Here is a 12746-nt window from a genome sequence, read left to right as displayed (position 1 = left end):
TCTGAACTCAGGAATCTCCAGGTGGTGCTGCTTGGAGGACCATATGGGATGCCAAGGATCAAACCCTGTCAGATGCATGCAAAGCACTTTAGCCTCTGTGCTATCTCCAGCTTTTCCTTTTTTACATTATGTTGCAGTAAAAGCCACTGTTGCACTGATGAATTAATGCTTGTCTTGCATGTAGTTGATCCAGGTTTGTTCCCCTTCATCCCATATGGTCTCTTGTGCACTGGTCACAAGCAATTACTGAGTACAGAGACAGCAGTAATCCTTAAGCCATCTCCAGGTATGGCTCCAAAACAAAGCATCAGCCATAAAGATCCATTGTTTCTTTGATTTCAAGATAAGGCTTTTGGAACCAGAGTGAGGTTATACAGTGGGTAGGGCATTTGTCTTGCATGTAGCTGACCTGGGTTCAATCTTAGGCATCCTATATGGTCCCCCGAGCACCACAGGAACATAGAACTAGGAGTAACCCCTGAGCACTGCAGGGTGATGCTTCTCCTCCCTCCCCAGAGATAAAGAGCTTTGTAGATTAGTTTGGGAGATGTACAAGGAATCAATGAGAACATTTTTTTTTTTTTTTTTTTTTTTGGTTTTTGGGCCACACCCAGTAACGCTCAGGGGTTACTCCTGGCTATGTGCTCAGAAGTTGCTCCTGGCTTGGGGGACCATATGGGACACCGGGGGATCGAACCGCGGTCCGTCCAAGGCTAGCGCAGGCAAGGCAGGCACCTTACCTTTAGCGCCACCGCCCGGCCCCAGAACATTTTTCAAATACTAAAAATTTCTTTGACCTTCTTGAATCATTTGGTTACTTTAGGAAAAGTATTTTAGTATTGGTAAACCATTGAATAGATTACTTAAAATCTGTCAGCAAAATTACATAGTAGATTTTTTGAGAATGGATGATTTCCATGTGGCATAAAATTTCAAGATGAGACCTTAATACTTAATTTGAAATTGATGTGTGTTTTATAGAGAACTTGATCTTGTATTATTTCCAGTTTGCTAAATTACTGCTCATTTCCTATTATTTGTTTGAAAACAATAATTATTTTTAAGAGATTCTTCCAAATAATTGATGTGAAAAACCTACCTTCGTCTTTATGAAGTTATTGTCTGAAAATAGTATTTATTAAAACCATGTGTTTTATGGTTTCTCTTTTTTTTACTCACTTTGTGGGGGGGGTCTAGAGGGCACTCCTGGCAGTGCTCAGGACTTACTTCTGGCTCTGTACTTAGGGATCACACCTGGTGGGCTCGGGGAACCATAAAGGGGTGCTGAAAATCCAACCTGGGTCAGCTGTATGTCAGGCAAATACCCTACCCACTGTACTATCTCTCCGATCCCTTTACTTAATAATCTCTCTCTCTCTCCCCTCTCCCTCCTCCCCTCCCCTCTCCTCTCCTCTCCCCTCCCCTCCCCTCCCCTCCCCTCCCCTCTCCTCTCCTCTCCCCTCCCATCCCCTCCCCTCTCCTCTCCTCCCCTCCCCTCCCCTCCCCTCCCCTCTCCTCTCCTCCCCTCCCCTCCCCTCCCCTCCCCTCTCCCCTCCCCTCCCCTCTCCCCTCCCCTCCCCTCCCCTCCCCTCCCCTCCCCTCCTCTCTCCCCTCCCCTCCCCTCTCTTCTCTTCTCTCTCCCTCCCTCCCTCCCTCCCTTCCTCCCTCCCTCCCCCTCCCCCTCCCCCTCCCCCTCCCGTCACACCCGGCAACACTCAGGGGTTACTGCTGGCTTTATGCTCAGAAATCACTCCTGGCAGGCTCGGGGACCATATGGGATGCCAGGATTTGAACCACCGACCTTCTGCATGCAAGGCAAACACATTACCTCCATGCTATCTCTTTGGTCCTACTTAACAATTTTTTCTAATTCAATTTATGGTAGCCACAGAAATGCAAGGAAGTAGAAGGTTAGAAGGAACAGTTAAGGGGCGGTGAGGTGGTGCTAGAGGTAAGGTGTCTGCCTTGCGAGCGCTAGCCAAGAAACGGACCGCGGTTTGATCCCCTGGCGTCCCCCCAAGCCAGGGGTAATATCTGAGTGCTTAGCCAGGAGTAACCCCTGAGCATCAAACGAGTGTGGCCCAAAAAATCAAAAAAAAAAAGACGGAACAGTTAATAGCCTTGACCCTTTCACAACTGACCCAGAGTCAGTTTCCTCCAGCACCACACATGGTCCCCACATGTTGCCAGAAATGATCCAGGAGTAACTGCTGAACATTGTTGTTGGTGTGGCCTGAAATAATAAACATGCGTGCATGCACACACATGCGCTCACCTCTCCAGTGCAGAAATGCTATGGGTGGGGGGTGGAGCTCCAAGAAGTGCTTATATACTGTTGCTCTGGTTCCAAAAGTCATGTATCTTGTAGTTGCTGCTGTATATAAAATTGACAAGAATAAAAAATACAGCCTTGGGCTCCAATGGCAGTAACTGTACTAATATATAAAGGAATTGTGTGACTTGTAGTAATTTTTGGTTTTACATTATCAGAGAATCCTAGAACCTTAAATGAATGGGCTGGAGATTGATAAGGCTAATAAATTTAGCTGTTATATGCTCAGGATAAAGAATTTCTCTGCCCAGCTGTTTTTGTCTTTGTTTATTTTTTTGTTTTTGTTTTTGGGTCACACCTGGCTGCCCTCGGGGGTTACTCCTGGTTCTGCTCTCAGAAGTCACTCCTGGCAGGCTCAGGATCATATGGGATACGGGGATTCCAACTGGGGTCCTGCCTGTGTTGGCTGCATTCAAGGCAAACACCTTACTGCTGTGTTACCGCTTCAGCTCCCCATCTCTGCCGAGTTGGTAGCTGTTAATATCATTGCTTTTTTATGTTGTGGTTTTTGGGTGTCCCTCGGTGGGCAAAAAGGTAGTTTCTAGAATAGAAAATTCACTCACATATAGGACGTGGCATTAATCCACTGTCTGAAGGGGAAAGATGTAGCATTTCATGTGTAGTCATTGAGGCCTTTAAAGCAAGTGACTTTTATTTTCTTCTCCTTTTTCTTTTTCCTTTCTCTTTTCCATGTAGGTTTCATGCCACCCCCAGTTCCTCCTCCTATTGTTCCACCACCTGCTATTCCACCAGTCGTTCCAACATGTGAGTTTTCTATTTGAATTTAATGTATTTATGATAGTAGATAAATTCCCACTTGTGTGATTTTTTTTTAATGACTAATAACTTTTTTAAATGAAAATGTGCTTTCAAATGCATCTTTTCGTTATTAAAAGCTTAAGGGTATTATATGGTCGTCCATATCCAATCAAATTTCCTCAGTTTTAGTTTATTATTTTAAAATTTGGGCCACACCCAGCAGTGCTGAAATCTCCATTCCTGGCTCTGCACTCAGAGATTACTCCTGGTGAGGCTGGAGGACCAAAGGGTGACAGGAATGAGATCCAAACCAGTCATGTGCAAGGCAAATGTCCTTACCTATTACCTTTATACTATTGCTTCAAACTACTTTTCATTCATGAAAGTAGAATGCTTATGGATTTTCTATTGTAGTTCTCATTATCTCTCACCTGAAGATTTTACCTTCTGTTGCTAAAGAGCAGTGAATGATGGAACTGTTGTCAGGTGATTAGGCGGATATTTATTCTCAAACGTATTCATCAGTCTGCTTTAACCATTTATACTGACCCCTCTCCCCCATTGTGTGAATTAGTTTTCCCTTTCAGTTGCCTGTGACTCTTTGTTGCTATATTACTGTGTATTTAAGTACCACATGTGAGAGAGATCATTCTATATCTGTCCCTTTCCTTCTGACTTCACTCAACAGAATATCCTCTAGTTCCATACATGTTGCAGAATTACATGACTCTGTCCTTTCTTAGAGCTGTACAGTATTCCATTGTGTCTTGTTACCATAGCTTGTTGATGTGTTCATCTGTAGGTGGGCATTTGGGTTGTTTCCTTATTTATCTTGGCTATTATACCTTGTACAACAATGAGCATAGATCCTTCTGAATTAATGCTTTTGTGTTTTGGAGATAGATGCCAAGAAATGGATGTTGTATTATATGGGAGTTGTTGTTTTGAGAAATCTCCGTAGTGCTTCCTAAAGGTTTTACCAGGGGTGTATCATCCCCTCTCTCCCCTCCGTGGTTGAGGCTTCTTTCTCAACACAGCCCTGCCAACTCTGGCTCTTTCTGTATTCTTTTTTTTAATATTTGCCATTCCTAGTAAGTGCTTTATAGATCTTAGATATGAACCATTTAGCAGAAGTATTGTATGCAGATATTTTCTCCTATTGAGTAGGAAATCATTTTATTAGACCTTGAGGCTTCTCTTGCACTAACTGTATTTACATATTTATAGTATCCTTGGAAAATTTTAGTTTAGTTGCCCACTTCAGTCCCCAGTTGTTTTTGTTTTGGTGCCTCATCTGGTGGTACTCAAAGGCTACTTGATACTTGAGGCTTGGGCTTGTTCCAGGCTGTTCTGGGGTTGGGAGAGGGGAGGTAGGAAGAGAACCATGTGGTATGGGGCTCTAACCTGGCCTTCTGGATGCAGAGCCTGCCTTCCATCCCTTAGGCCCATCTCCCTGGTCCTGTTATGAGGAGTTTTGAAAGTACTTTGACTAGCAGTCATTTTTTAATGACAATATTTCTAAAAAATTGTATTTTTCCTGATTTTCAAAGGTATCTTTGTAAGTACAAGTTAGCCTCTTCATGAGGACTTTTGTTACTTGTTCAACTGTTAGTACATAAATTGCTATTTTATCCAGAGATGTCATTAAACGAAACACACACTGCTAGAGATTAATTATACATGAAGAGAGGAATCAGAAGAAAATTAATAGTGTCATCTTTTATTTGTTCTGTCACACCTATCTGTGCTCAGGAATTATTCCTGCCTCTGTGCTCAGGGATCACTCCTGGCAGATCTCGGGGAACCATATGAGGTACTAGGAGCCAATCCTGGGTTGGGTTACCTGGGTGCAAGGCAAGTGTCCTATCCCCTCTGCTGTCCTCTCTAGTTCCTGTACAGATTTTATTAACAGATTAATCTTACTAAAACAACTGGGATAGGATAGGAAGACAATATTTAAGACTTGAACAAATTAATGTTATTCCTTGTAATACGTTAAGTATGCATATGCTTTGATTACCCTGTGAAAGCTGAACTGTATTTCTCCTTCTTGAAACAGCTTTAGTACAGCCGCCATTATCCATGACTCCAGAGACTGTGAAAGAGGTTGGATTTGGTGGCCTTGTCTTACCAGGCAGTTCTGTTACCAGCAGCCTTGCTGCTCCTGCTCTGCCATCTGGAAATGTTTTTAATCCTCCAACTAAACAAGGAGAGCCTGAAGAAAAAGTACCTCATCTCCTAGACCACCAGCTTGCTTCTGGTGACAACCCCAGACCAGGTAAAAGACAGCAGTTTCTTAGAATATATAGTCAAGTCTTTAGTACTTTTTCGTATTAGTGTTGACTCGGAGAGCAATTGCTTATCATACTAAAATGTGGAGATTGACTAGGGGCAGGGGTGAAAGGCAGCCACCTGGACCCAGATATGCCCGGGCCATCAGACCACCCTGCAGAGCCTGGACTCAAACCCAGGGCCTCTACATTCCAGATATGCTCGCCAGCCTTTGAACTCACACCAGCCCAGTATTTCAGTGTTTAAATTGACATCACTTTCTTGGAGGTTAGGGAGGCTGTCCTTGCCTTACACGTAACAGATTTGGGTTTAATTCCCATCACCTGTTGTGGTCCCCCAGCCCTACCAGGAGTGCTTCCTAACCACAGAGTAAGCCCTCAACTCAGCTGGGTATGGTCATCAAACCAAAACAGACCCCCAAAAAGCATCACTCCCTCCTAGAGTTTTTATTAAAAACAAGTTTTACATTTTATTGAGAGTAATATGGATTTTGGCACCTTTTATTAAGATTATGTTGTCTTTGGTGCATAACTATTAACTTTATTATTATTAAAACACAATTTGATAAAATATGCATGCTTTTAGAATGTTAAGGTTGAAGATGTATTAGGTGTAGATTTTCTGGTATTACTAAATCTAGACAATATACATGTTATTTCAAAGCAAAGCAAATAATTTTATTTTTATGACATTCATAACACATTAAGGATTATTTATAGTATTAGAGAGATAGTCCTGTGGATAGTGCATTCGCCTTGCACATGCGTGACCTGGATTCAATCCCTGGCAGCCCATTTGGAAACCTGAGCCTACCAGGAGTAAGCCCCGAGCACAGCCAGGTATACCCACAAAACAAAAAAAGGAAAAAGATTTGCTTTATAAAGACTTTTGAGACTGAGATGATATATAGAACATTTGGTAGTGTGTTTGCCTTGCACGTGGCTGTTCCAGATTTGATTCCTAACATCACAAATCCCCACTTCCCCAGCACTGCCAGGAGTAATCCCTGAGCACTGTCAGGTGTGGCCCAAACACCGCAAAAGATTTATCAAGGGAATCCAATATAAAACCTGGGGAAAAAAATGTTTCTGTTTTTGGACCATGATAATGGTGCTCAGGGCTTACTCCTGGCTCTGCTGTTGCTTGGATTGAACCTGGATTAGCTATAATCAAGGCAAGCACCCTACTTATTGTCCTGTCCAGTCTCTGACAAAAATTTGTTGGATGTAAAAGGTAAAGAAGCCCCTCCTAAGATTTAATATTTAAGTTTTATCTTGCTTCTTGTTAATAATTTTAGCTTTGACATTTCTGTAATGTCTACCAGTTTGATGATGGCATTAAAATTTTGATTAAAAAACTTCAGGAAATTATAGTAACAGTCTTTAGAAGTGTGATATTTTCGCACCAGAATGATTTTTTTGTGTGTATTATTTTTCTGTTTTTCATTTTAGTGCTTCCAAATGATATTTCAAGTAGCTCTGCAATTTTAGGAGGACAACCACCAAATGTGACAAGCAATTCTGGAATTATGGGAGTCCAAAGACCAACTATATCAAGTAATTCAGAAATTCTTGGAGTTCGTCCATCTAATGTTTCCAGTACTGCAATTATTGGAGCCCAGCCACCAAATATTTTAAATAACTCTGGAATGTTGGGATTACAACCACCTAATGTGTCAAACAGTTCTGGACTAATGGGTGTCTTACCTCCTAATATCCCGAACAATTCCGGACTTATAGGAGTACAGCCACCAAATGTTCCAAATCCTGGACTTTTGGGAACACAGCCACCAGCTGGACCTCAGAACCTGCCCCCTTTGAATATTCCTGGCCAGAGGATGCCTGTAATGCCGATTTTAGACATTCGCCCGGGATTAATCCCACAGGCCCCTGGACCAAGGTTTCCTCTCATTCAGCCTGGAATTCCCCCCCAGAGAGGGCTCCCTCCTCCAGGGGTACTTGATTCAGCTCTTCACCCACCGCCCCGGGGTCCTTTTCCTCCTGGAGACTTATTCAGTCAGCCTGAAAGACCTTTCCTCGTTCCTGGAAGACCAAGCATAGACAGTGTACCTAATCCTGATAAAAGGATACCGGTTGGAAATGAAAACATGCAGCAGGAGGGAGACCGAGATTATCGGTTCCCTCCCATTGAAACTCGGGAAAGCCTCAGGCCTCCCCCGATGGACGTCAGGGATGTGGTTGGACGACCTGTCGACCCCCGGGAGGGTCCCGTCAGGCTTCCGCTAGACGCAAGGGAGCATTTCGGGAGGCCTCCCATGGATCTCCGAGAAAATCTCGTTAGACCCGGCCTCGACCATCTTGGGCGGAGAGATCACTTTGGCTTTAATCCCGAGAAACCCTGGGGCCACCGAGATTTTGATGAGAGGGAACATCGAGTCATCTCTGTGTTCGGGGGTCCGAAAGGCTTACACGAGGAAAGAGGGCGATTTCGAGCGGGAGCCTATCGGTTTGATCCTCGAAGTGGTCCTTGGAATAGAGGCTTTGTACCAGAAGTCCACAGAGATTTCGATGACCGCAGAAGACCCTGGGAGAGGCAGAGGGATAGGGATGACAGAGATTTTGATTTCTGCAGAGAAATCAATGGCAACCGTCTGGGACGAGAGAGAATCCCAAACACCTGGGTGCCCCCACCTCATGCTCGGGTGTTTGAGTTCTTTGAAGGGCCCACTGCTCAGCGGAAAGGTGACACGGTGCCTCAGGTCAATGGTGAAAATCCTGAGAGACATACGCAGCCGCCACCTTTACCTGTACAAAGTGATCCTGAACTCTATGAAAAATTGGCGCCTTCGACTGAACTTAACAAGGAGAAGAGTGACACAGTCGCTGAGATAGAGAGTGAACCAGTGGTAGAAAGCACAGAAACTGAGGGGACATAATCATCACTCAGTAGGTAAAAGATACCTTTTGTAAAGTTGTCATCTCTGTAATAGATTTTTGGCTGACTGGACCATAGTTGTTCACTTTCGTCTGCCACAATTAAGTTAATCTGATGTTCATGTTCACCTTTCTCTTAAAATAATTGTACAACTGACTTGTATAGATATTGTTCTTAATATGAACATGGTAAACAATTTTTTTTAAATTTTTGACAAAATATAAGTGTTGCCCCAGATTCTTTTAACTTCAAGGAAATGAATAACAGCTTGTCGGGAGACTTCCTATGGAAGAAAGAATTTTTTTAGATACTACCATTAGGTCGGATATGGTAATAGATATATTTCACACTAGCAAAAGGTGGTATGTTTTATCCATATCTTTAGGCTGCTGCAGAAATTTAAGGTAATAGACAAAGCTGTGATATTTTATTCAATGACTGGCTCTAGATAATGGAGGAGCACAATACAGAGATTTTAAAAAGTGATTTTGTAAAATCGACACTCTGGTCTCTGTTTCTCCAAAGTAAGTGTTTGTGATTTGTTCCTCATGCTGCAGTGAGTATATAAGAAAAAGAAAAGAAAAGAAAACAACCACATAAAAATATTAAAGTGCGTTTCATTGTTGGGTGAGTTTTGTTTTTAGATGCCAATAAAACTTACTTGTTTGATAACAGTGTTCTAGGAATTGTATTTTTTTGACCTATAAAAAAATTCTTAAAACCCTGGATCATTAGCAGCATGTGGTTAGTTGCAAAATTTTTTCTGTCACTCTTAAGTAATGAAGAACCTTGCAGTGGAAAAAGCATTGTTATTTTTTTTTAATCAAACAGATCATGCAATCTCATTATGTATATAATATCTCTGTATATTTACTGTGCAAGTCATGGAGAGTCTTTTGCTTCTCTATCTTCACATATATGCAGAGGAGTTGAAATCCTAGTAGAACATTAGATCCATTTGACTACTTATGATTCCTAGTTGTAACAGTTTATATGAAAGTTAAATAAGAAATGGTATAAAGAAATACAATGGCAGGTCGGCAGTTTTTGTTTTAATTCACATTTAGTGTGGAGCCAACTTTCTTGGAAATGTTTGCACATGCTTTGTTTCACACACTATCTGCTCTGCTGCATCAATAGTGCTAGTGCTTACTAGCCATTTGTGTGGAACGAATTTCCTTATCCCCCAGAATGCTTAGTAGTGTTGGTGGATTTAAAAAAGCATTAATTGTACTTCAAAAACAAAATATCCACTAGTGTTTTGTATGAGTAACACTGTTCAAATTAGCTTCCCAGATAAACTGGATAGCAGACAATTTGGGAGATTGGTTTGCTGGAATTAATTTTTCAAAATAAGTTTTTGGAACTTTAAATTTTTATGTATTTATTGTTTGTTTCTCACATTGAGTTTTACATACAACACATTTATAATTTTAGTTTTTAATGAAGATTTGCGTTTAGTGCTCAGTCCTTTGACTAGTCATTTCATTTCCTCTATTTTTCTAATACTTCATGACTTGCTCTATTTATCTGTGTATGTCATGACTCCAAAAATGGTTAGAGCATCTCAGTAATTAAAATTAGATGGTTTTTGCTTATCTCTTGACGAGGTAAGATACTGTAAGGACTCTAAGGCTCCTACCTAAAAATAAAATCTTCCTAAAGCTTCTAAGTAGATAGTGTAATATTAGTATTTATTTTATTTTTTGAAAGGTGGATTAGAGTAGAAATTTGTTTTGTATTTCTAAGCTGATTCATTTTGATCCATGAATTGCAGTTGATTTAAGATCTTAGAATAGCAGAAAGCCATGAGATTGGTACAAAACTTTATGTTTGGAAAATATTAACCTTGTTCTTAAGGAAATCATATTGACGTGCATTTCTATTAAGCTACTTTAGTTGTGTTTACCATTACACAAATCAGGTAACATTATCTTGTGCTAAGTATCATTCAGTGTGGGACTCAAACAGTTTTTTGATCCCAAGCATTTCTTCATTACTGGGCCTTCATGTGCAGAGTGGAGTCCAAGTGTGTTACTGGTTTTCAGATTCTGCAGTCAAAGTTAACCTATTTTAGTGCTCTATCTAGAAACCCATCTTGGAAATGTGACTATTCAAATAGCTGGGGGAAATTAGGTATACTTCTCTCACCTTATCTTTATTTTATTGTGTAATATCTACATAAACAGGTATTATTCATGCACATACAGAAATTTCCAAAATTGATGTTTGTGATCGCCTCAGTTTTAACCAGTAAAGAGAGAATTGTCTTGAGAAGTTGAACTTGGGACTCACCCTGTCTTTTGAGGCTTTTAAATAATGTTAACACTTGAATAATAGCAATTAGAAATATGCCAGAGTAACCTAACCCCTTTGCTTAAAACTGTTTGAAATGCTGCAGGCGGTAGGTAGCTAGCTATATTAGACACCTAATCACATTGTGGTTTTATTTGTGATACATTATAGAAAGGTTAGTTCACTGCAAATATTCTTCAATATTAGTAAAGAGTTAGTGAAAAACCTTACTTGTCTTTATAGTTAACTAGACATTGACTTTGTCTTTTTTTTTGGACCACACCCGACGGTGCTCAAGGGTTACTCCTGGCTCTCTGCTCAGAAATCGCTCCTGGCAGGCACGGGCAACGATACAGGACTCCGGGATTCGAACCAACCACCTTAGATCTTAGGTCGGCTGCTTGCAAGGCAAACGCCGCTGTGCTATCTCTCCGGCCCCGACTTCGTCATATTTTTAAATATCATGAGTCATATAAGTAGAAACTTACTTTACTTAGAAAAGTTTGTTTTATGGGATGGACGAATTATTTTGAAAGATGGAATATTATTAAATTATTTTAAAAAAAATTGAAAACTTAAGGGGCTGGAGAAATAGCATGGAGGTACGGCATTTGCCTTGCATGCAGAAGGACAATGGTTCCAGTCTCAGCATCCCATATGGTCCCTTGAGCCTTTTTTAGTCCCTGAGCCACTAATTATCATTTAGTGATTTTAGAGAATGCTTGCTTTTTTCTTCATTGTACTTTTTTTTAACAGTCATGTAAAGAACACCCCCCTTTACCAGTGCAAGATTCCCACCACCAATTTCCCAGATCTCCCTCCTCCCCACCCCACCTACACCTGTACTCGAGACAGGCTTTCTATTTCCCTCATTCATTCACATTGTTACGATATTTTTCAGTGTAGTTATTTCTCTAACTGCACTCATCACTCTATGTGGTGGGCTTCATGTCATGAGCTGCACCTACATGGGTAGATGGGGGGAAATAAGAGTTTGGGACTGAGGCAGTAAAAGATTAGAAATGAGCTTTGTAGGGCAGTATCAAGGTCACAATACAAGATGGATATTATGCATATATAAACTATATGCATACAATACTATCAATAGGAGACCAAGGAGAAAAAATTCCCAGTGACTGTCCCAACATAAACCAGTGCTAGAACGGCCCGCCCTCCTCCCAAAACGCATTCCCTTTAGTGTAGGGAGAGGTAGGGGGAAAGCCTGGCACACTATCTTTAATGAATAAAACATTTTAATATTCAATTAAAAATAAGTTTTATATTGGGGCCGGTGAGGTGGCACTAGAGGTAAGGTGTCTGCCTAGCAAACTCTAGCAAGGAAGGACCACGGTTTGACCCCCCAGCATCCCATATGGTCCTCCCAAGCCAGGGGCAAAATCTGAGCACTTAGCCAGGAGTAACCCCTGAGCATCAAATGGGTGTGGCCCCAAAAACCAAAAAACTAAGTTGTATACTTTATGTGCCTTCATGATTACTTTATTGAGTGCTATGATAAGAATGACTTAAGGTCTTTCAAATCTTTTAGAGAAAGAAAATGTTTTTTTTTTTAATATCTTACATAGTGTGGAAAAGGGAAGCAAGTCTATGCAGAATAAATTAGGTCAAGTACAGCTATTAGATATTGTTCAGTTAATCAGGTATAGAGAATTACAAATGTGTCTTTGCTTGCTTTTTGTTTTTGGGCCATGCCCATCTGTGCTCAGGATTTAATCCTGTCTCTCTGCTCAGGGATTACTCCTGCGAGGGCTTGGGGGAGGGGGGAGTGCATTATATCAGATGCCAAAGATGGAACCCAGGTTAGCCACCTGCACTGTGTCCCTCCAGACCCCAAATGGGTCCTTAATTGATGATACTGGGATTTGATATAAAGTTTCTTTTTAAACTGCCACTATGGGGAGGGGGGGAGCCAGGCCACCAAACATTTTAATTAGAACTTAAATTTTTTTGTTTGTTTTGGGCCACACCCACTTGACTCTCAGGGGTTATCCCTGGCTATGCGCTCAGAAATTGCCCCTGGCTTGTGGGGATCATATGGGACTCTGGGAGATCGAACCGCAATCTGTCCTAGGCTAACGCTTGCAAGGCAGACACCTTACCTCTAGCACCACCTCTCTGGCCCCAAAACTTAATTTTTTTTTTTTACTGAGTTATT

At 41.4% G+C, this 12746-nt stretch overlaps 1 protein-coding gene across 2 annotated transcripts in view; it reads left to right on the top strand.

The window, feature by feature from the left end:
• The window catches only part of SCAF8 (SR-related CTD associated factor 8), a 127730-nt gene that overhangs the window by 49013 nt on the left and 65971 nt on the right, over positions 1–12746 (top strand). The window contains exons 17-19 of one of the 2 annotated variants that reach the window (XM_049765322.1): positions 3029–3097; positions 5151–5369; positions 6835–8309. In XM_049765322.1, the coding sequence (XP_049621279.1) occupies positions 3029–3097; positions 5151–5369; positions 6835–8279 (1733 nt within the window). In that variant the 3' untranslated portion in view covers positions 8280–8309. Of the gene's footprint in view, positions 1–3028; positions 3098–5150; positions 5370–6834; positions 8951–12746 lie in introns of those variants that run through there. The other variant, XM_049765321.1, reaches the window with a different exon arrangement.

The sequence above is a fragment of the Suncus etruscus genome, chromosome 18, assembly GCF_024139225.1.
Source record: "Suncus etruscus isolate mSunEtr1 chromosome 18, mSunEtr1.pri.cur, whole genome shotgun sequence".
NCBI classification, from domain to species: domain Eukaryota; kingdom Metazoa; phylum Chordata; class Mammalia; order Eulipotyphla; family Soricidae; genus Suncus; species Suncus etruscus.
Note: the sequence above shows the minus strand (reverse complement) of the source record. Positions and strands in the feature narration are given on the sequence as shown.